The 23,088-nt window shown below is 46.8% G+C and overlaps 1 protein-coding gene across 1 annotated transcript in view; it reads left to right on the top strand.

The window, feature by feature from the left end:
* Window positions 1-23,088, top strand: part of LOC148477345 (ran GTPase-activating protein 1-like) — a 59,011-nt gene that overhangs the window by 16,340 nt on the left and 19,583 nt on the right. The window contains exons 3-8 of the mRNA XM_088456943.1: window positions 2,917-3,051; window positions 3,142-3,300; window positions 3,433-3,546; window positions 8,989-9,088; window positions 15,343-15,427; window positions 18,852-19,020. Coding sequence (XP_088313069.1) covers window positions 2,917-3,051; window positions 3,142-3,300; window positions 3,433-3,546; window positions 8,989-9,088; window positions 15,343-15,427; window positions 18,852-19,020 — 762 coding nt within the window. The remainder of the gene's footprint in view (window positions 1-2,916; window positions 3,052-3,141; window positions 3,301-3,432; window positions 3,547-8,988; window positions 9,089-15,342; window positions 15,428-18,851; window positions 19,021-23,088) is intronic.

The raw sequence follows: 23,088 nt of genomic DNA, 5'->3' as shown, positions 1-23,088 counted from the left end.
AAGTACATCCAGATCTGGATTGATACATTTCTGGCTGACTGTTTGAAAAATAGAATTTTCTGACACATTTGTATCTTAAATATCCCTGCAGTAAATGTATAAAGTTTTAAAATAATAGACACATCTTGGAAACACAGTGACAAGATTGTACATAAAGACAGCACACAGCCTTGGTTTTAATTTGCTTTATTCACAAATATTATGTATTTTCTTTATCACTCTATAGGCCGTATTCAATTAGGTGCGAAAAGTCTGTTTCTGCAGAAAAGTATCATGAGTTATGTCATTTCGGCATACGAAAAGTTCCAAAGACTTTTCGCCGGTGCGGAAACTCAATGCAATGGGACCTGCGAAAAGGTTTTGCCTATGAATAGGTGTCCGGAAAAAGTGCAGAATTGGGGTCTTGGGGTGCAAAGCTGCGGAAACCCCCCTGCACCCTTGGGACAGTCCCCCAAAGGTAAACCGTTAAAAAAAATTATTTAGATCACCCAAAAAAGGTACTTTCATTTTGGGGGTGAAAAAGTCCAAAGTTGTGGGACAAACTTAAAAACTAGTGAAATAGACTCCATGGGGGTCCCCAACTATGTCCCAGGTATTTTTAAGTTTGGAGGTGCTTTCGGAAGGTGTATTTTTAACGATTTTTAAAAGTTCACTTTAGCAACTTAGAAATATGCTAGGACCCATTTTCAGGTATCCCAAATTTGCTGGGACTACTTATTTTGCACCAGAAAACTGCTAAATGCTGTTCTTCACCACTTGTGCAAAGTAGCTAATTAGCAGCTATTGAGAGCATTTAAGTACCCCAAATACCTTCAGCAGGGCTATTCTGGGGTTCTAGAGTGATCCCCAATGTCAGTGCATCATTTGGGGGGTGTCAGGCTGATTTCCCCATATCTGACAGTACTTTTCGCATGTTAGAGTTTCGCCGGGTCCCCTTATCGCCAATTTCTAATTGAATATGCGGAAAAGCGGGCACGCGCGCGATACTTTTTCACATTGAAAACCAGCGATGTAGGCGAAAAGTCCAGCATGCGAAAAGTACAGAACTTTTCGCCTGGAATTGAATATGCCCCTATATTTCTATATAATTTTTAATATTATATTTCACTTTATTACCTTATTTAAGGTCATACAATTTTTTATAAAAACTAAAAAATATTTATTTTCATATATAACAAATGCAGTAGGACATTAGTACTCTTACTATATATAGACATTAAATACTTGTTTTTTAATGTATATCCAATAAAAATAGTTTTTATACATAGTGTCATTTGAGAATCTTAGTACACCTAATAAAAGGGATTCTCTTTTTCTCTGTAAATTATAACCGTCCAATGCCAGCTTCCTTCATGTGAGTCCCAGTTCACTGCTCCAGCAGAAGCTCTCCTACCGTAGACCTTTAACGACCGTAAGCTATACCAAGCTTCTACCTGATGAGTCTCTGCAGCTTCTTCATCGAACCATGTCAGGCCCACATCTTTACCGTGCCAAGCCTGGAAAGTGAACTTTACATGGAAATAGTTTCCAGGTCTTTCCATCTCAGAGCGTGGCAAGCTATTGTTTGTCTTAGTTGGGATGTTAAATACTAAAGGAGAATATCAGGGACTCCTCGTCCTCCAAAGGAAGTAGCACAATCCTCAAGTGAGGATGTCAGGATCTCATTTTCTTGGGGTTTGCTTCCAGGCCTTCATGCCACTGAAATTAGAGTGGAAAAAAATGTCACTTAAAAAAAGGTAGGAATTTATCTATGACAACAGAAAGAGGTTATCTGTGGACCCTAGGATCAAATCTGTGTTACCCACACGTATGCTGCTGTTGCCGGGTGCTCCCCGGACACTGACATTTACCTGTTATTGCCAGACGGGATCCTCACAGTAGGGTGGAGGCAGAGATACATTGCTGGCCATTGAGGACACTCTAACCTGGACAGGTACGAGCTTGGAGAATCCCCTGTCTAAGAGTAAAGACACTCCCCTCCCCCGGACCTTTTTACCTCAACCAGTCTAGAGGGAACAAGGGGATCATGCAAAGAGGAAACCTAATATTACTTATTGTCTCTATTTTGAACTGCTTGGAGATTTATATCGGACATTTGTCTTCAATTGATTGCAACATTTATCCACGCAGACTGAAAAACTTTCGTTATCATGCAAAGAGAAGAACACTTTTCACCATTGCCTCGTGATTTTTAGTGTGGGCACAGTGATCATTTGCTATTAATGTTTTTGTTTTTTATATATATCCACCTCCTACAATTTTATTATTAATATTTGGATCCCGAGTTTATATTGTTTCTTCAAACATATTAATTATTTTCCATATTATTGAGAGATTGCTCTATAAGTTCTATTTTACTGTTAAACTTGCTGTTTGTTGACCGGTAGATGAAAAACATATTTTAATGTACATATGATAATAAATGTGTTTTATATTTTGAAACTTGTGACATTTTCTATACTAGTTCTTACTTTTATTAAGTACCGCAAGGGTAACTTTTCTGTTACCATTGTGGAACACCTGGTCTATTGGTGTGTGTTTGTGTGCAACCACAAGCACACTGAGTCTTTGCTGCTTGAATTATTATATTTCATATCAATTTACTTTTTATTTATTATAGTATTAGCGCCAGGTTCTTTCTTTTAATTAATTCCAGGAATGTATCTACAGTATATTGCATTGCTAATGATCATTTGGTTGATTTGATTGAACAGCTTTAGGAATTTTAGTTGTATTCACAGTACCAAATGGACATGGTAGACTTGTTGGTGTTTGCTCACTAACGTTAGCTGGTTGGCTCTGTTTGGATAAATTATATACAGTATGCATATAAGTAATAGTTCACTTTTTATGCACTTCAGTAAGCATTGTATTCATGTCTAGCTGCACCAATCTCATTTCCTTTTCTTCTTTCAGATTCTGGCAGCGGCTCTGACAGAGTGCCACAAAAAGTCCAGTTCACTTGGCAAACCTCTGGCTCTCAAAGTGTTTGTGGCTGGGAGAAATCGCTTAGAGAATGACGGGGCTACAGCTTTGGCAGAGGCATTTCGGGTATGCTTGTTTAGGTTTTTAAGACAGCAGTTTCTCATGGGATTGAGTATTCTGTAGTTCTACATACCTGCATTTGATTTCTTTTTCTAGTTAATTGGAACCTTGGAGGAAGTACACATGCCTCAGAACGGTATTAATTATTCTGGAATCTCTGCATTGGCAGAAGCTTTTAAAGTCAATCCATTGCTAAAGGTCATCAACCTTAATGATAATACGTTTACAGATAAAGGAGGCATTGCTATGGCTGAGGTAATGGTCTTTCTTGTCCTCATATGTACATTGCCTGTGTCATTTTTGTTTTGTGTTTTGGCTATCACTTGTTTTAGGAATTTTCTTTTGTTTTTCACTATATAGTAAACTTTTTTTTTTTCCTCCACACAGGCACTGAAGACCCTAAGGCAAGTGGAACATATCAATTTTGGTGACTGTTTGGTGCGTTCTAAGGGAGCATTTGCCATTGCCGGGGCCCTTAAAGAGGGTTTACATAAGCTAAAGGTATGTAAAGTGCCACATATTGTTATTTTTATTCTCATCCCGATATGCTTAAAACACACTCAAAATGTTTTAAATCTATAAGCCATGTTCACACTTTGCCCTGCTTGTAACATTGGCTGCCATTAGTTTTTGTAGCCACTTTCCTAAAATACAGTATAGCGATTACAATTAAATTCTTCACTTGGTCAAACTATTTCTTAGCCTGGCAAAATGTATGTGTACTATTCTAATTATTTCAAGATACATATGAGATAGATGAGCGAGATTAGAGTGATTACACAGAGAGATTACAGAAATATTAGAGAGATGGAAATTACAGAGAGAGATTCCTCAGTGATTAAAGATAGATATTAGCGGAAGATTATTGAGAGTCAGTTTACACATGGAAGTAGATTAGAGAGATGGTAGATTAAAGAGAGCTGAATTAGAGCAAGGTAGTTATTTTAGAAAGATATTGCACAAAGATTACATAGACAACGATTACATATGGAATAAGAGAGATATAGAGTAGAGAGCTGTTAGAGACAGTATAGAGGGAGAGGGATAAAATATCTATCTGCTATTTCAAATCCACTTCATTACATGTAAAGCCTGATCAAGGCTGGAATTGACATTTATCCTTTATTAGTATTTCTCCTTCATCCACTAGGGGACACTGGAGCATAGACAGTGGTAGAGTAGAGGCTGACACAATTTGGAAGTGCAACTGGTTCCTCCCCCTCTATGCCCCATAAGTTCCAGTTTTAGAAATGAGCCCGAGAGAGCCGATAGCAAATTATATAATATATTCTATCCTTCTAGAGACCGACTCCTGTTTTATTAAAGGCACCTTCATGAAAGCCCTCCTAGTGTTCTAGCCTCTCTGAGTTGGGTGCTCCCTGTATTGGGGACTGCCAGTGTCTCTTGCCTGTAGGCTAGCTCCTTAGCTTTCTTGCACTCTTGGTAGGGCTGTGGCTTCCGTGATTTTCAGGCACTGTTATCCCCGTTGTTTTTCCTACTATGTTTTGTACCAGGAAGCTGTTACCGACTGCACGCTTCCATCACTTTTGGAAGTTGTCTGTCATTGGCAGATACCGAGGGTTTGGTTGTTTCTTCCAGGTGAGGTGGATGCTATTTTCCTGCTATCTAAACATCTGCGGGATTTTGTAGTCTCCGATCTCTTAGTGTAGCCTCCGCTTTTGCCCTGGGGAATCTCAACTCATTGGGGACTTCCTATGATCCAACCCTTTCGCTTGTTGGAACCCCCTCCTTATATGGACCGCAAGAATTATCCTGGCCGACTGTTTTGTAGTTGGCTCTGACCTTCATGTATACTCTGTTGCCAGAGTATTCTGGGACCAGTTCAGCTGAACATATATAGCTGTGTGTGTATATATATATATATTTCTCTATATAACTTTTACTGCCCGGCTATGTTGGGATTCTGTTGTCAGAGTAGGTTTTCTCGAGTTGTTTCCCTGTCAACTCTTATTGGTTCTCCCTGTTTCCAGGGATCAGGGCTGGTCTATTTCTGTTAAAATTACGGTGCTCTGCGGAAGCTCATTCGTGGTTGGCGACTAGAGTCGCTGTTTCTCCTGTTTCCTTTTGTCTTAGGCTGGGAGTTTTTGGAATTATCTGCGGCTGTCCTGCGCGGAGTTCTGATTCTTTCCTGTGCTCTGCGGCGTTGCTCCTCCGCTCTTGTTTGTGGTCCCTTTATCTGTGTGTGTTGGTTCCTGTTTCGGTTGGCCGCTAAATCGGCGAGTTTCTCAGCGCTTCCCACCTGGGAGGTTAGCTTTGGGACATCCCCATTGTCTATGCTCCAATGTCCTCTAGTGGATGAAGGAGAAAATAGGATTTTGGTACTTACCGATAAATCCTTTTCTCTGATTCCCCAGGGGACACTGGACGCCCACCCAGTGCTGCTTACCTGCCATCTTATTTTTGGTTCATCAATTTCTATTTGGACTGCAGTTTTTCCTCTGCATGATATTGTTGTGTGACTGCATGTGTTCCCTGCAGTGGGTCACTCTGTTCTCCTTCAGTCGGTCTTTTTCCGTCCTCTGGACTTCTCATTCTCCTCGTCTTCCTGTTGTCCTCTGCCTCCTCTTGGTCTCAGTATCTTATCTGGGGCTGATGGGACATAGAGGGGGAGTAGCCATTCACATAAATTATTTAAAGTGACAGGCTCTACTGTACCACCGTCTATACCCCATTGTCTATGCTCCAGTGTCTCCTGTGAAATCGGAGAAAGGGATTTATCAGTAAGTACCAAAATCCTATTTTCTCCTTCATCCACTAGGGGACACTGGAGCATAGACCATGGGGTATATACTGTGGTAGAGTCTGGCACTTTGAATTATTTAGAAGTGTGACTGGCTCCTATGCCCAATCAGCCCCAGTTTTAGAAATGTGCCAGAGAAGAGCCGGTGCACATGTGGATGTCTCTAGCCCTTCTTTATTAATAATTAGGATTTTGTTTTATATGGTTGCTGAGAGATTGGGAAGGTCAGTGAAATTCTACGAGATAACCAGGGGGCTTCACATCACTCACAGGTAAGTGGGTTTACTCCTCCAATGCCTTGGCAGTTGCTCCGGATAACGCATAGCTCACATTGCACCCTAGCTTATGTCCTAGCAGTCATCTGCCGGTATATGGTACCTTTTTATGTCAGTGGACTCTACACCTTTTAGAGTTTTTTTCGAGTGTGGGTCCATAATTCCAACACAGCCGCTGTCCTTGCAGTCATTTGAACATATCTGGTACCCGCTCACGCCCGTTGACCCTACATCTTAGATTTTTCCTGGCTTGTGGGTCCATGGTTTCCAACACAGCTTTATTCCTCCCTCCGGAGAGATATGTTGTCTGCGTCCACTGGGGTTGTTCGTATCACCCTGCCTTCGTTACCAGAGATGATGTCACGGATAGGTGTGAGTGTTGGTTGAGGCTTCGTCACCCAGTTGGAGCTACTGGTTTGAGTTTGTCTTCTGAAAAGTTGTATCCCTCTTTTGTGACTCCTCTGCTAGGAGCATTTTTCCTCCATCTTGGAGGGGGCAGTCATTATCTGACAGGAATAATTATATAATTCACCTTTTCTGTCAGATGTCGGAACGGTTATCACTCTTTAGAGCGCGAGATATGTTCGCAGTACTGCTTCACGATCGCTGAAGCTTGTTTGGGGGCCTTCCTGATTCATCTCTTAGGCTGGACTAGAGGATTACGACGCTATTCCACTAGAATCTGTTGGGATTCTGGTACAGTCTGGACTGCCACGCAGGAGGCCTTGTTATGTTTTTCTGTTCAGTGATGTTTTTCATGACCCTTGGTTCCCTTTTAAGACAGGTGCTGTTTCTCCTATTCTTTTCTTTGGATATTCAAGCTTGTGTATTCCTGATGGTCCACGGCCTTCTAGACACGGACTTCCGTCTTCTCTAAGGCACCTTCATGAAAGCCCTCCTAGTATTCTAGCCTCACTGAGTAGGGTGCGTCTCTTGCCTGTAGGTTTGCTCTTCTGAAGAGATCCTTAGGGTTCTGGCACTCTCGGTGTGGCTATTGCTTGATTTTTAAGTGCTAGGTTATCCCCTTTTGTTTTTCCTGCTATATTTCGTGCCGGGAAGCTGGTAACGACTGCACACTTCCATCCCCTTTGGAAGTTGTCTGTCGTTTGGCTTATAGCAGGGGTCTGGTTGTTTCTTCCAGACGAGGTGGACGCTGGTTTCACCTGGGCTCGCTGCAGGATTCACGTTGCCCTCTTATCTATCTATTTCCAGAATGGGTTATCCAGCTATCTGAGCCCCTCTGCAAGGTGTGGTAGTCTCTGATCTCTCTTGGTGAAGCCTCCTATTTCTGCCCTGTTGGATCTCAACTCGTTAGGGACTTCCTACTATCTAACCCTTCCCCTGCTAAGAGCCCCTTACTTATTTGGACCGCAAGAATGCTCCTGGCCGACTGCTCTGTGGTTGGTTCAGGCCTTCATGTATAGTCTGTTCCTAGAGTATTCTGGTACTGGAACAGCCCTGACTACATATATATATATATATATATATATATACACATATATACATACATACACAAGTCCCACTGGCAGCACTCCGGAATGACACACTGGAAGCACTTAGCTGTAAGTAGCAACGTTTCAGCGCCTTTATTGAGCGCTTTTATCAAGCTTATACATGTATAAGCTTGATAAAAGCGCTCAATAAAATCGCGCTGAAACGTTGCTACTTACAGCTAAGTGCTTCCAGTGTGTCATTCCGGAGTGCTGCCAGTGGGACTTGTATTTTACAGTGTGTCTGGGATTTCCAGTTAGTGAGGAGGGCACCCGGGCAAGTATACGTTTTATTACACTGAGTGCCGGATTTTGGGGAAAAAAAAAAAAAAAAAAATATATATATATATATATATATATATATATATATATTTAATATAATATTACAGACAACGCAATGAGGATAGCACTCAGAGTCTTGATAAAAGAGCTAAGAGCTCTGAAACGTTGGCTACCACTTGTGCATTTTGTTGTTAATTCATTGGAGACTCTTGAGTGCTATCCCTGTTGTCTGTATTACGTATATTTAATATTGGATTAGCACCGGAGCGTGCTGTGTTATTTTGGAGTGCCGGTCCTTTATATAGATCAAAGCAGACTGCACTCTCAGTATAAATAACAATTAGTGAAGGTCCCAATCCCCTCTAGGGTCCTCCGCTAATTGTTTATACTGAGAGTTCCGCCTGCTTTGATGAATATTGTTTGTATTCATCCATTGAGGAGGGCATCCAGGAAGGTTTGCTCAGGAAGGAGGAGTGCCGATTATTGATAGATAGATAGATAGATGTGGAGATATAGATATACAGATAGATATAGATAGATAGATATATGTGGAGATATAGATATATCTATCCACAGTATTAGACCGGCACTCCCTCTATTCAGAGCAGGCACCCGGGTGCACATCCAGGGGTAATACAAGCTGACACAGTATTGTAGCATCCCTCCCAAGGGGATTTTTCACAACAAGCCGAACAGCATCTAAAACTTTATTCCAACGTTTCAGACTATTACATCTTTCTTCAAGGATAAAATATATAATGAAAAGGTCATACCTTATATACAATCTCACCCCATGTGCAAACTCCATGCCACAGCCGCACAACTTCCAGTCTCCTGTGTGATAATGTCACACATCAGACAGGCGTCTGAGCCATGGAGGCCCAACCTCGCAACTTAAAGGTTTCCGCTGCTAACTTCTTGGTGCCAGATACCATAGGACACCTTCAGACGTCTTTTGGAGTCCATGCCTTGATGGGATAGAGCTGTTTTGGCAGCACGAGGGAGACCTACAGAATATTAGGCAGGTGGTTTTAATATTATGATTGATCAGTGTATTTTAAACGTATCCACATTTGATGTTTGAAGTCATACATTTTATGATCATTAATCCAATTGTCTTTGTTTCCTATGGTAGGAACTTAATCTCTCCTTCTGTGAAATTAAGCGTGATGCAGCTCTTGCATTAGCAGAATCAGTGGAAGACAAATCCGAGCTAGAAAAATTGGAATTAAATGGTGAGCTTGGAGGCTGTGGAGGGTATCCAATTAGTCGCGGTAAATTACCTCACCCGGGGCTATCCAATTAGCTCCGAAGTTGCCCTGATGCCGACACTTATCAGGGTTTTTTTTCCGTGACCTGATGTGTCCCGAAAAAGAATCCACGATAATTGCCGTTTTTTCACCTGAAAAAAAGCGAAAACACATAGGTGCGCGAGCTTATCACGGCACCTATGTGTTTTTGGGAAAACTATTCTATTATATCGACCGAAATAATAGTATAGGGTGAAAAAAAATATCTGGGATTATCTGCGAATAATCCCTGTTTCTACTTCAGGGTCCATAGGGGGTCCACAGGGTTGACCTTGGGGTATAGGTTGGGAACCAAATCCGGGCACCACGCAGTTAAAGCTTTTAGCTCCCAGGATGCACTGGGTCCACTCTCCCTATAACCCCACCCCCAAGCCAGAGGCACCTCAGTTTAAGTTGGTGCCCGGCCGGAGTCGGGTCACCGTTAGCGCAGGGGGAGCTGATTAGCAGCCCCTAAGCTTATTTTATTTTTTTAGGGACAAAGTTTTTTCATGGACTTTGGACTCTTCAGAGCGGCAGCGTCGGACTGTCCATAGGACGTCTAAGCTGCCGCTCCGTCACCCCCGCTGGCGCTGAGACGCCAGTACAGATCTGGGGATCTCAGCGGGACCCCAGAGTCTGTACTAGCCGGACTCTGCGGGCGCCCAGGACTGCTGCCGGATCCACGGGGAGCAGGTAAGGTCGCGGATCACCGCTTGCGGTGATCCGCGCATTTCAAATGCAGTCCTGTGCCTCCGGTCTCAGGGGACAGACCGGAGGCGCCGGCAGTGGCGGCGGGCCCCCCATACCCCGTGTGTCCACTAGACCACCAGGGACTTAACGATCGGTGCAGGGAGCCGGCGTCCCGGGGGTTAATAGCCGGCCAGGGGAGGCAGCCTTCCCTGTTACAGCGGCTCCTCCCCTCAGCTCAGCGCGCCTTTCAGTATCCATAGTCTGGCGTCGCTGAGCTGCTTCCTCCGCGGGCCACGCTTCCTCTGAGGTCTCCAGCGGCCATTTTATCTCTGTGGTGCAGCAGAAATCTCTCAGGAAGACAGTGAGCCCAGTCCCCCTGCGTACCTCACCATCAGGTCAGTGTACACAGCGCTGTAGCCTTCCCAGACACTGAATCTGGGCAGTTGAATGCAGTGTAATAGTGCAGTATATTATATGACATGTTTATGTATATATGTATATATCTGCATTGTATGTGACTTATGCTAGTGCTGACTGTACTTTATTCTCTCACCTGTCAGTGTATATCTATCCCTTTTCTTTATCTGCCCTAATACAGTTGTACTTAGGGTGGTTCTGAGACCTCACATTTATATACTTGTTAATATTTGTGTGGTTTGTCACATACTGTTGCGTGCTGCACGTTGCCATATTTTAGATGGAACTGTGTGTTGCATACGCTGAAAATGGGTCCCTGCAGCTATTTTTGGCATCAGTCAGGACCAGTATAGTGCTGCTTAATATTTCCGCCAAGATGGGTCAGATATGTCTGACCAGGAGATAGAGCGTTATACTGCACCCATTTTTACTATCCTGCAAGTCATGTGCTGCAGGTGTTAGTGCGGAGGATTTGACTCATAAAGGGTTCTGTATGTGGCGTCATCTGGTGCCGGCCTCTTTCACGACCCCCTTGGGCGGTTTGTTTTCTCGGGATCCTCTCAATTGCGGATCGCCGGGCGGGCCCCATTGTTGTACCTCACTTGGGGTTACTTCACCATACTGCCCTTTTCATCTCAGGGTATCTCGCAGCTTCTTGCACTCTTCCCCTGTGACACAGACTACCGCTCCCTGCAGGGGTTTTTTGCAGTATATGAATTCCCCCTGGTGCCACAATAGTCTGTCATTCCCCTTGCAGGGATTACCACAACAGCCACCCTGGGTGGATGTCGTTTTCTACGAAACGCTAATTGGCGTGGTTGACGCCCTGTGGTTACTTCCCAGTTGGCTCTGCCGTGAACTGGGTACTGTTCGGGGCTCTTTCCCTCTTACACGGGGGGAAGCCTATTTCAGGTATTATTATCCCTGCTTTAGGGCTGGTAGCAGGTCCATTCTGGTTAGAGTGAATGTTGACCTGCACCTGTATCATACACCCTCAGTATTGCGTGCCTTCGGGTTACCTGTTGCTGACTAGCGGGTGGATCGCATAGCGGGACTCTGGCTGTTGCCAGATAGGAGGTGTTACAACAGTGTTTGGCCTCCTGTCCCAAATTCCCTGAGGGCATCACGAGCCCCTCCTGGGGGGGATGGGCGTGTTACTCGTCTGATTACAGACGTTACTACGCCTCCCATTCCTGCGTGGTCGGATTCTTCGGATCCGTAGGTGGTAACTCTGCCTGAAATCAGTATACTTGCTTTCGGGAGTTGTTACCCATCCTACCATGGCTATAGCATGGTTGGTTAATACTATTGCATATTGGGTTGATGCATTTGTAACGTTTTTTCCCCTCCAACACGTCGGGGGTTCAAATGTATTTGGTCGCTCATGTAATATATGCAGTTGTCATAGGTGGACATGCCTATATTGGATACCAGTCTCCTAACTTTCAGAGTTCCGGCTGCGACTGTATCCTCCGTAATACCCTATGGCTGCGCTCTGAGAATGCAGAGGTGCAGATACCATCTTTAGGGTTGATATTGTTTGGTCCTGACCTTGACAAGATTGTAGTAACATTGGCAGTATTACTAACGACAAGTTTACCGCTTTCAGCTATGCACACTACAAGGCCTCAGACTAAGTCTGTTAAGTCTTTTTTGTCCTCTCGGTCAGCCTAAAGGTCTGTTTCTTCGTAGACTGTCGGCATCTACAAGGGCCGACATATCCAGTACCGAGCAGGCCTGGACTGCCATCCGATCCTGCTTCTGAACCTACGGATATCTCTTCAGTCTGACGGGACAGGCCTACAACTGGGAGATACCGATTTTCTCAGTTCGCCCGGTATTAGTGTCAAGTTGCCGCGGCTACGTGGGTAGGAGGGTACGCCCTCTTTACAAGGGCCTTACAGATCCAGAAAGCTATGCAGTTGTTGCGGTAAGCGGAGCTAATTGGGCCATCCCCACTATCTCAGTGAGGGACTGGTTGTTCTGTTTTCTTTCTGGTGCGGTGGCTGAATGGTCCTCTTTGGCCTGTTCTCTGTCTCAATTCCCTGAACCAGTTCCTAAAGCTACCTGGGCTCAGGAGGAAATCCCTATGCTCCATCATACGATGTTTGGAACCTGGGGACTTTAGGGTATCACTGGATATACAGGACGCGTGCCTACGGGTACTTACAGAGACCTTTCCTCAGCATGGGCTGAGGTTTGCTGTATCACAGCAACACTTACAATTTTTCGGGCTCTGCCTGTTGGGACTGTCCTCAGCCCCACAGGGGTTTACCAGCGTTTTGGATTTTCTGACAGTTCTTCTGTTCAGTATATCCCAATGCTCCTGTACCTGGACGGCCTCCTGCTCTTAGCGGGATCACCGGGGTACTTTACGGCCAGGTCAGGATGACTGTGGCTTCTTCAGGGTGCAGACGTTTAATCAACGGGGAAAAAGTCCTCCCTGCATCCCTCTCTGGGTATTCTTCATCTAGGATCCCTGCTGGATTCTCAGAATCTGAGAATTCTTCTGGCGTAAGACGGAATCTCCTCTCTTCCATTAGGAGTACATGGTTGTCTGCGCAGTCGACAGATGTCTTTACACTCTGGGATGCATGGTGGAATGGGCTCAGTTCCATTCCAGGCCTTTCCATAATTGGCTCATCTCCAGATGGAATGAGTTTTTTCTGTCGGATAACTGTTCAAACGATGATGCTCTCTCCGGAGGCAAGTCGGTCCCTGTCCGGGTGGCTATGGCCATCTCGTCCAGGGTTTTCTTTGCTAGGGACAGTGTCTGGACCGAATCCTTTTCAGTGCAGTTGGACGTCTGTCGATTCCACCCTGTCAATTAACTTACTCTGGCATAACTCTTGTTTCCCGGTGAACCTGAAAAGGTTCAGTCCGACAGGGTCAGGACAGTGGCTTCCTTTTTAGCAACACTGTTCGTTGGGTGGCAATGACAGGTATGTCACATATTCGGACATAGTCCGAGGGTCTCCTCCCGACCATCTCGGCAGCGTTCATTTCAGGAGCTCTCCATTGGGAAGCGGGAGTCCTCAGCCGTCACGACGTGCATCCCGGGGGCTAGTCTCTTCCCCAAGAGAGGTTTCATCTCCTGGTGAGCAGGGGGGGCCCCCCTGAGGTGACCCTCATGGCCTTCTGACTTTATCACACTAGGGTGTTACAGTTCAGCTCTGGGGATTCTGAAGCAAACTTCAGCGACTCTTTGTCGGTGAAGTGGTCCTTCCACTTTGTGTACCTGTGTTCTCCGGTCTCCCTTCTTCCTCGAGGTCTTTGGAAGTGTTTTCAATCGAGACGGAGATGCTTTCCTGCTGGTGGCTCCTGATTGCCCCAGATGTCAGGGGTACTTGGATCTTCGGAGTCTCTACATCGATACTCCATCCCTGATGCTTCACTGCCCGGACCTGTTGTCTCAGGGTCCTTGGTTTTGCCTTGGACCTGGGTCATTTGTCTTTGACTGTGTCCTTACAGTGGTCTTACGGCTTCCCTGGCTTTGTCATCGTTGGAATGATTAGAGCACATGGATCAGCTTTTGCTGGGACCTACCACAAACTGTGGCAGCCATAAATCTTATGGTATTGTACCTGTCGATACAATCCTCCGGTGTCCAGGATTTCCAGATATTCTGGCATTCCTTCCGGCTGGCTTGGGTTTCACACTTGGCCTGGTCTTCCTGACAGTGCGGATCTCTACACTGTCAGTATGGTTAAGATATGGAATTGCTTCACTCTGGTATCCAGTTCATCCTTTGGAGTGTTTTCTTGATTATGCCTCCATTTGTCCTCCCTAGGGACTCCTTGGGAGTAAGTAGTGGTTCTTCGTTACCTCCGGGGACAGTCAATGGAACCGCTGGTTGTGATAGCCATTACATGGTCTATTGCTTAGGCTCTCTCTTTCTCTCAGGGTGTTTATATCAACCAGGAGAGTGTCTGAATTGGGAGCGTTCTCATGTAGCTCCCTCTTCTGGAGGGCATCATGTCAGGGTGGGAGTTGCTCTCGCCCTGTGTTTCTTCTTAGTGGTTTTCAGGTTCCATATTATTCTGGAACTTATGGTACGGCCATTCTGTCCCCAGTCCTCTCGGCTGGTGTGGCCTCATTGACTGTGGTCTGGCCTCTTTGGATTTATGTGATCCGTTCAGGTTCCTTACGGAAATCGGACTCCTTATTGGTGGTCTGAGATTTCTGGTTTTCACAGGAAAGGATGGCCGGCCTATAACCAAATGTTGACTTGGATGGCCTCGTAGGTCTTCCTCAGGGGCCTACCCATGGGTAGGCCTTCCTGTTGTTGATGCTTGTTTTTTCTCGGGCCATGTGACCCTCGTGTGCGGCTCGCTGTGGCGCCTCGGCTGTTTTGCCTTACTAGGTGGCCACGTGGTCTTCTGTCCACACCTTTTTAAGGTTCTAGGCATTGGTTTCCTTTGCCTCTCAGGATGCTTCCTTTTTGGCGACGGATTCTCCTCTCAGCACAGGAGCGTCCCCACCCTTGGTTGAACTGCTTTGGGACATCCCCAAGGTCAACCCTGTGGACCCCCTATGGACCCTGAAGTAGAAAACAAGAGATATGGTAAGAACTTACCTTTGTTATCTCTGTTTCTACGAAGTCCATAGGGTCCACAGGGCGCCCGCCCTGACGCACCTGGCTTCATATGGGCTGTGTGGCTGGTCACCGGTTTTCCGTCTCCCATTTCGGTGAGTATGGTTATTGAGTGTTCCAGTTTTCTCTCTCTTTTTCTCTCCTCCTCCGGCCTTTGGCTACTTACAAACTGAGGTGCCTCTGGCTTGGGGGTGGGGTTATAGGGAGAGTGGACCCAGTGCATCCTGGGAGCTAAAAGCTTTAACTGCGTGGTGCCCGGATTTGGTTCCCAACCTATACCCCAAGGTCAACACTGTGGACCCTATGGACTTCGTAGAAACAGAGATAACAAAGGTAAGTTCTTACCATATCTCTTGTTTTTTCGCCGATCGCGGGGATCAATTAGCGCCAGAACAATGTTCGGGGCTAATTGGATACCGTTCGAAGTGTGTATAATTTTGGACCAGGTTATATTTTGTTCATGTCAGCATTGTGGGTCTGTGTATGTCTTATGTTGCAGGAAACTGTCTTGGTGAGGAAGGTTGCGAACACATTCATGAAATTTTGGATGGCTTCAGCATGGCCCCAGTTCTGGGATCACTTAGGTAACAATATATTGTCTCACTTTTAATTTTTGTTATAATGCCAGAAAGCATTTACTGTCCTAAAACTGTTTTTCTCCTTTCATCCATTGGGGGATACTGGATTATCATGGAGTATAGAGGGCCTGATTCAGCAGAGCATGCAGTAGCTTTCGCAGCTGCTTACATGGTAGCAGCTGTGATAGCTCATATTTATCTTGCAGCAAGGCTGGGGAACACTGGATCATGGGATTGTCGGTTAGGGCTGGTGCTGGCACTTAATAAAACTGTAGCTTGAAATCCTAAGAGCCTCCCCCCTGAAATTCCAGTCTTCGTTAAGTGCCTGAGGAGTAAGGCACGTTTTAGATGGGGTGCCATGCAGCCTTTTTATGTAGCTATTATTTTGGTTTTATTTGTAAACTTTACATTTTTTTGTTTCTAGTTTAGGAGCTGTACAGTGTAAGTGCGAGCGGCTGCGGAATCTGTGGCACAGCTCGCCGATATGCAGCTGCGGCAGGTCCTGCCGGCGCGCACTCCCACTGAGCGATTCGGTCTCTAGGAGAAACCGTCTGGACCCTTCGACAGTGGCGCCTCTTACCCTTTCAGTGGGAGCTCGATGGCAGTACTTTCCTGGATGGCGCCACCATCTTGCCAGGTCTGATGAGGGCGCCTCCATTGCGGGAGCGCATACTTCACAGGCAGCTCTGTTGGAACTTATCAAGTGCTTTCCCCAGGCAGGGGAGTAGCACTTGTGAGTACAGCCACGGTATAGGGAGGTGGAGCCTGTAGCTGCCGGCCTCCCCTGCACATTACATTTTGCCGGGTTTGTTTGGCAGCAGTTGCCCTCACACAGATGCAAGAGGAGCGTGCAAGCCACAGACTGCCCGGTCAGCTGGGCATAACCAGCGTTTTCCCCTAACACGAGGAAGTACTCAGTGTCCCGGGAGATTGGGGCGGGCGGAGCTTCCAGCGGTACAGTCAACGGGAACAGCAGGGAATATGTGGATGAGTCATCCCTCAGCCGGGACTGTTACATTCGCCTGCTTTGCACAGCACACATGTTCTCCCAGGCAGCTGCGGTGTTGGTCTCCAGGAAGGCTAAGTACCCTTGTTCTTTTTCTTTTAGCTGCCTTTGTAACATGTACTGTAGCTTTTTTTTCCCATTATAGCTTTAAGTTCCTAGCCAAGGTATGTCCCGCTCTGGCTCCGTGCGGCACTATAATTTACGTCAGGTTCCTCTATTTTGGTGTGTTTTTTGCAGGAATTTTCTGCTGTGTGAGGCGCAGGTGGAGGCGTCTTCTTCCTCCCAGGGCCCCAATAGCATTTTCACAAAGGAAAGGCCTTGTGCAGACTTGCTCTGTTCCGAAGGAATTGGACCTGCTGTATTTTCCGCCTCATTGCTGCTGTGCACCACTCTGTAGGCGATTTAGTTCTGTATTCCCAAGGCTCTGGGTCTGTCCAAGCGTTGGCGACGGAAAGTCATTAATTTCCCTTCGGTGCATCTCCTGTCTCATCAGGGAGGCTTAGAAGATGCCGCATTCGGAGGGCTCTGTTCCACACGCAGTTGCTTCCAGCGGCTTGAGTTTCCACAGGGAAGAACCTACCACGATAGTCACTGCGGTAGCGTTTAGAGTCACCACACGCCCCTTCCTGGGCACACCTCAACATTCAGTGGGGATCTGCTAGGTAGACCTTGGACGATTGTCTCCAGTCTGATTTGATAGGTTCTGGGGTCGTTATCCAGCCTTGGCGTGCCCTGACATGGGTGGCGTGAGCTGGGGTCACTACTGCTGCCATCTTCGTCATGGGGCTTCACAGTGATTCGCCCTGGGATTCCCTTCTGCATTGGTAGGTCATGAGCTGCAAGCTCTGTGTGGGAGGACAGGCAAGATGAGATACAGGTAGCTTCTGGGTTGTCAGCTACTTCTAGTTTGGCTTGAAGGTCCCTATGGCTCTTCTCTTCGCATACGCATTTGTTACCGGATTGTTCCTTACACTATCTGGGTTTGGAATCTCTACCTCTTTTGGTGTAACAATTACAAGTTTTCGCCTCTCGCATGACTAGGCCTTCTTTCTGAAGGGTTTGGAGGGTGGCTGCCGACTTTGTCTCGTGACGTTACAGGCTTTGGCCCTGTCATTTTCTTTCCAGCTGCGTTTGGCTATTCTTCCAAGTGTCCAAACCGTTAATACACAGTATGCTGCATATTCACCACCGCTTCATCCGCAGGTGGAGCTGAGGATTCTAGTCTTCTCTGTTCTCACGCAGGCTTCATGGGAGTCATTGCCTTCAATGGACCTTCAGTTAGTTGCTTGGAAGCTGGTCTTCCTTATGGCTATTGCCTACCCTCGGCATAGTTCCGTTTAGGGTTTTCAAGCCGCCCTTGATCGTTTTCCATGAAGACTGTGCGGTTCCAGCCGACACTGGATTCGAATGTTGTCCTTCCGGTTCTTCCTCCTTTGGAGAATCCCCGGGACTGGGATGATCTATCTCTGCTGGTTGGGTTGAGCTCTGCAGATTTCCTTGGACGCGTCTTCTTTGGTACGCCGCACTGTTCTCTTCAGCTTCTTTATGATGCGTAGGAACATGGTTGGCCGGCTACTCTGCAGACCCTTGCTCGTTGGATCAGCTCGGTCATTACTCAAGCCTATTCTGATGTGGGTTGACCGACACCAGACCGGGTGTCAGTGCCTTCCGCTAGGGTGGCGGCGATCTTTTGGGCAGCGCGACGTGGGACTTCAGAAGCACAGGTCCGTCGTGCTGCTATCTGGTCCCCAGTCCGCATGTTTGCGCATTTTTACGTTTCAGGATTTTTTTTGCCTCCGGCTGTATCCACTTGGGGCTTACAGTTCTCTGCTCAGGCTTCCTGAGCGTTCTCTCCCCTGGGGGCGGCTTTTAAACGTCCCATGGTCCAGTGTCCCCCAGCTTTGTTGCAAGAGAAAATAGGAATTTTGGTCAACTTACCGTTGAATCCTTTTCTCTTAAGCAGGCTGGGGAACACTGCGTTCCATCCCTCATGTTCAGTCGTGCGAGGTGTTCTTGAAAGGTCTTTTCCCTACTGGTTTGTTTGGTTGTTCTAAACAGTTTCACAGGGTTCCTGCTACTCCTCTCCGGACTCTTTTAAAGAAGTACTGGAATTGTGGGATTGCAGGGGGGAGGAGCTTAGGATTTAAAGCTACAGTTTTGTTAAGTGCCAGCTCCAGCCCCAACCTACAATCCCATTGTCCAGTGTTCCCCAGCCTGCTTAGGAGAAAAGGATTCAAAGGTCAGTTGACCAAAAATCCTATTATGTTAATGCAGCAGAAGGCTATGCAGAACCATGGCTAATATGCTTGTGTACAATCTCTAAAATCCATGTATGTTTAATTTGACTACATTGTTGTAACTGTGCTTTCAAGGAATCTTGCTAAACTTGTAATTTAAAGATTGAAAATGGCATATTTGTTATAGTGATGATGAAGGTGATGAGGATGATGATGATGACGACGATGATGAGGATGACGACGGTGAGGACGAAGATGGTGAGGAGGATGAAGATGATGATGATGAAGAGGAGGGAGGAGAAGAGCCAGAGGAAGATGAACATAATGAGGAGAAAGCGAAGAAAATTCCTCAACATGTAATTATACCTATGACTTCACCAGAATGTGATTATAGTGTATAAGTGTAGTTTATCAAGTCACTTTTATTGGGATGATTGTTGATCCCATCTACTGGCAGGAAAACTAAGAATGCCTGCACGGATCATTGAGCATTGTAAATTTAGCAATATTGCTTAGGAGGTAAGAATATTTTGTCCCAAAATACGAAAGACTAAATGGCTAAGTAGCAATGTAGGACTTGACCTCTGATTCAGACCATTTGGCAAGAGAGGCAAAAGCTCCCGCAATGTTCAACAATGGTGTCATCGACCAAAAGGGCTATGTGGCCTCTCAAGCAATACATGATTAGGAAATTAGGTTTATTTGTCATCAGGGCAAGGCCACCCATGCATTGATTGAAAAGTATAATGTGAGTTAAAAGAATAAAGAGTGCACAAGGATTGAAGGGGGTCTACGGCACCAAGGGTTTTAACCAAAGTGATGGGGGTCATGGCCGCCCACCTTCGGAGCCAGAATGTACGACTGCTTCCATATCTAGACGACCACCTTTTGCTGGCGAGCTCTCCGGAGGTACTGCTTTAACATCTCCACCTGACGATCGTTTGTCTGCAAGCGCACGGGTGGTTGATAAATTGGAAAAAGCCCTCCCTGATTCCATCACAGCGGATGATTCATTTGGGAGCCCTGCTAGATTTTCGTCAACAAAGGATCTTCCTGACTCCGGAAAAGGTCTCCTCCCTGCAGCTGCGGATACACAGATGCCTGAGCAGTTGCCTAGTATCTGTTCACTCTGCAATGAGAGTTCTGGGGTCCATGGTGTCGGCATTCGACATGGTGGAATTTGCCCAGTTCCATTCCAGGCCCCTGCAGGGGCTGATTCTATCTGAATGGAACGGGTTACCTCACCGGAACCGGTCTCAGATGCTGGTGTTGTCCCCGGAGGTTCGGCTGTCTCTAGCTTGGTGGCTTCAGACAGCTCATCTCGTCGAGGGGCTCCCCTTTTGGATCGCAGACTGGGTTCTGCTCACAACAGTCTCCAGGGTTGGGGGGCAGTGACGGGCTCGTTGTGACTTCAGGGCCGTTGGACTGCGGAAGAAGCGGTTCTCCCCATCAACATTCTGGAGCTGCGGGCCGTGCACAGGGCCCTGCAGTCGTCCGGCACCACTCTTCAAGGAAGGGTGGTACAGGTTCAATCAGACAATGCCACCACGGTGGCATACATCAACCACCAGGGAGGAACTCGCAGTCGTGCTGCGATGTCAGAGGTATCTCGCATCCAGGCTTCGGCGGAGTGCCACATTCCAGCAATCTCAGCAGTCTTCATTCCCGGAGTCCTCAATTGGGAGGCGGACTTCCGCAGCCGTCGCGACGTGCATCCCGGGGAATGGTCGCTTCACCCAGACGTATTTCGGGCACTCGTGGACAGATGGGGGCTGCCAGAGCTGGACCTGATGGCCTCCCGTCACAATCACAAGTTGCCCGTGTACGGGTCAAGGACAAGAGACGCAGGCGCAAGTCTGGTAGACGCTCTGTCGGTGAAATGGACGTTTCAACTGGCGTATTCATTTCCTCCAATATCCCTGCTGCCTCGGGTACTGCAGAAATTCAAGCAGGACAGCGGCACGCTTCTGCTGGTGGCTCCTGCGTGGCCTAGACCTCCTTGGTACTCCGATCTGCGGAGCCTCTCCATCTTTACCTTCTTCCTCAGTGTCGGGACCTGTTGTCTCAAGGTCCCTGCCTTTACCCGGATCTGGGTCGGCTGTCTTTGACGGCGTGGCTCTTGAGACAGCCTCGTGGGTCCTTCTCAAGCTCTGTTATCAGTACCATGCTTGGGGCACGCAAGCCGGCTTCCACACGGATTTATCACAGAGAGTGGCACACTTACTTTAAGTGGTGTGAGTCCAGAAACTATGATCCTCAAGTGTTTCGGGTTTCTAGGATTTTGGCTTTTCTTCAGTCGGGTTTGGACCTAGGCTTACGTCTTGCCTCTCTGAAGGTTCATGTGTCTGCACTGTATAGAGGAGGATGGACCCAAGTGCATCCTGGGAGCAGCAATAGCTTTAACTGCGTGGTGCCTGTGGATCCAGATCCAGCTATACCCCAAGGTCAACCCTGTGGACCGTATGGACTTCGTAGAAACAGAGATAACAAAGGTAAGTTCTTACCATATCTCTTGTTTTACAAATAGAAGAGGAAGAACCCTTTTCTAAGAAAATACAACCACTTTTTAAATGACAAAAGGTCGAGTTCCCTCACTCCGACCAGCTATCTGATCACATGAACATGTAATATGCCCAGTAAAAGGTTTCAAATTCCAAAACATTTAAGTTCCTTTTACCCTCTTCCAGCTACTGATTGCACTAAATGGGAAGTTCCCCCAGCAGTGGATTCTCATGTAACACTTCTGGTTAAGAATGCCAACTTACCCATCCATACTGCAACCTCCTTGAAGGAGACTACAGATAGACGTATAGAAGCTTGTCACAAATCCATCTATACTTTCTTACAGGAGCTATTACTCGTCCTGCTAGGGCTACAACCTGGGTGGCAAAAGTCATTGAGAGTTGGCTAGAGGCCCTAGAAGAGACATTTCCCCATGATGATTCAAGGGAACAACTATCCTACATATCTCACATTAGAGATGCAGCCTCCCACTTGGGAGAGGCAGCTATGGATACGGCTCTCCTGGCCTCCAGGATATGTGCCACTTCAGTAGTGGCCCGCCGTATTGTTTTACTCCGTTCCTGTAAAGCAGATTCAGACTCAAAAAGGGCTCTGAAGTCTCTTCCTTATTCTGGAGATATCCTATTTGGTCCATAATTAGATAAAATTGTGATACTTTGGCAGCTTTCAAGACGGCGTTCCTGCTCTCTGCATATAATAAGCCTCTGACGTTATCCTTTCGTCCTCAAGAAAAAGCCAAGGTTCAGTCCTTTCCACGGCAGCAGGCATCAGCCAAGGCCTCCAAACCTAGGGCCAAACAGGCCTGGGCTACTAGATGTCCACCTTCTAAGTCTGAGAACAAGCCTACAGCCTGACGGGACGGACCTCTCCCTGGGGGCTCCCATGGTTGGAGGCCGACTTCTTCAATTCGCCCAGTTTTGGCGTCAGACCACATCAGACGCCTGGTTAAGAGAAGTAGTCTTCCACGGATATGCCCTATCCTTCCAGCAGTTCTTTTGCACATGACCTCCATCGGATTCAAGCAAGGCCCTGCTGCGCCAAAATGCTATTCGGTCCTCACTGAATTCAGCAGAAATAATTCCGGTACCTTCCCTCTCAACGAGGCAATGTATTCTTCTACCCTTTTCCTGGTTCAGAAGCCCAACGGGTCATCGGCCAATCCTCAACCTCAAATCTCTGAACACGTTTATCAGGGTGCCCAGGTTTTGTATGGAAACCCTCCACTCTCTTATCCTAGCTATGGAGCCTGGGAATTTTATGGTGTCTCTGGACATTCAGGATGCTTACCTACATGTACCTATAGCAGCTTCTCATCAACAACATCTCCCGTTTGCTACCCTGCAGCAGCATTACCAATTTCAAGCTCTACCGTTTGGCTTCTCAACGGCCCTTCGGGTCTTTACCAAACTCATGGCAGTTATGGCGGCCTACCTTCGTCGTCAATGTCTTACTACTCCTGTACTTAGACAACCTCTTGCTGTTGGCCAGCTTCCCAGAGATTCTTCACCGCCGCTTTGTCGCTCCCCCTTTTAATCTTTTATTGGGACAGGGCTGTTTTTAGAACATGCCCTGGCTTCCTTCCCAAGGTGGTTTCTCGTTTCCACCTAAATGAGGATATTGTGGTTCCGGCCTTTCAAAAACCAGACCTCTCGGCAGGTGAGGCCTCTTTGGATGTGGTCTGTGCTCTGAAGATCTACGTGAACTGTACCACTATCAGAATATCGGACTCCCTCTTCGTCCTATATGGATTCCTCAAGAAGGGATGGCCAGCTAACAAACTGACTCAGGCCAGATGGATTCACATGACTATCTCACAGGCTTATACGCAGTCTGGCCTTCCTGTGCCGTCTACAGTATCTGCTTATTATTCTTGCTCTGTGGGTCCCTCGTGGGCAGCCCGG

This window comes from Taudactylus pleione, unplaced genomic scaffold, assembly GCF_031769625.1.
Source record: "Taudactylus pleione unplaced genomic scaffold, aTauple2 ptg000726l, whole genome shotgun sequence".
NCBI lineage: Eukaryota > Metazoa > Chordata > Amphibia > Anura > Myobatrachidae > Taudactylus > Taudactylus pleione.
This window is presented reverse-complemented; position numbering and strand designations above follow the sequence as displayed.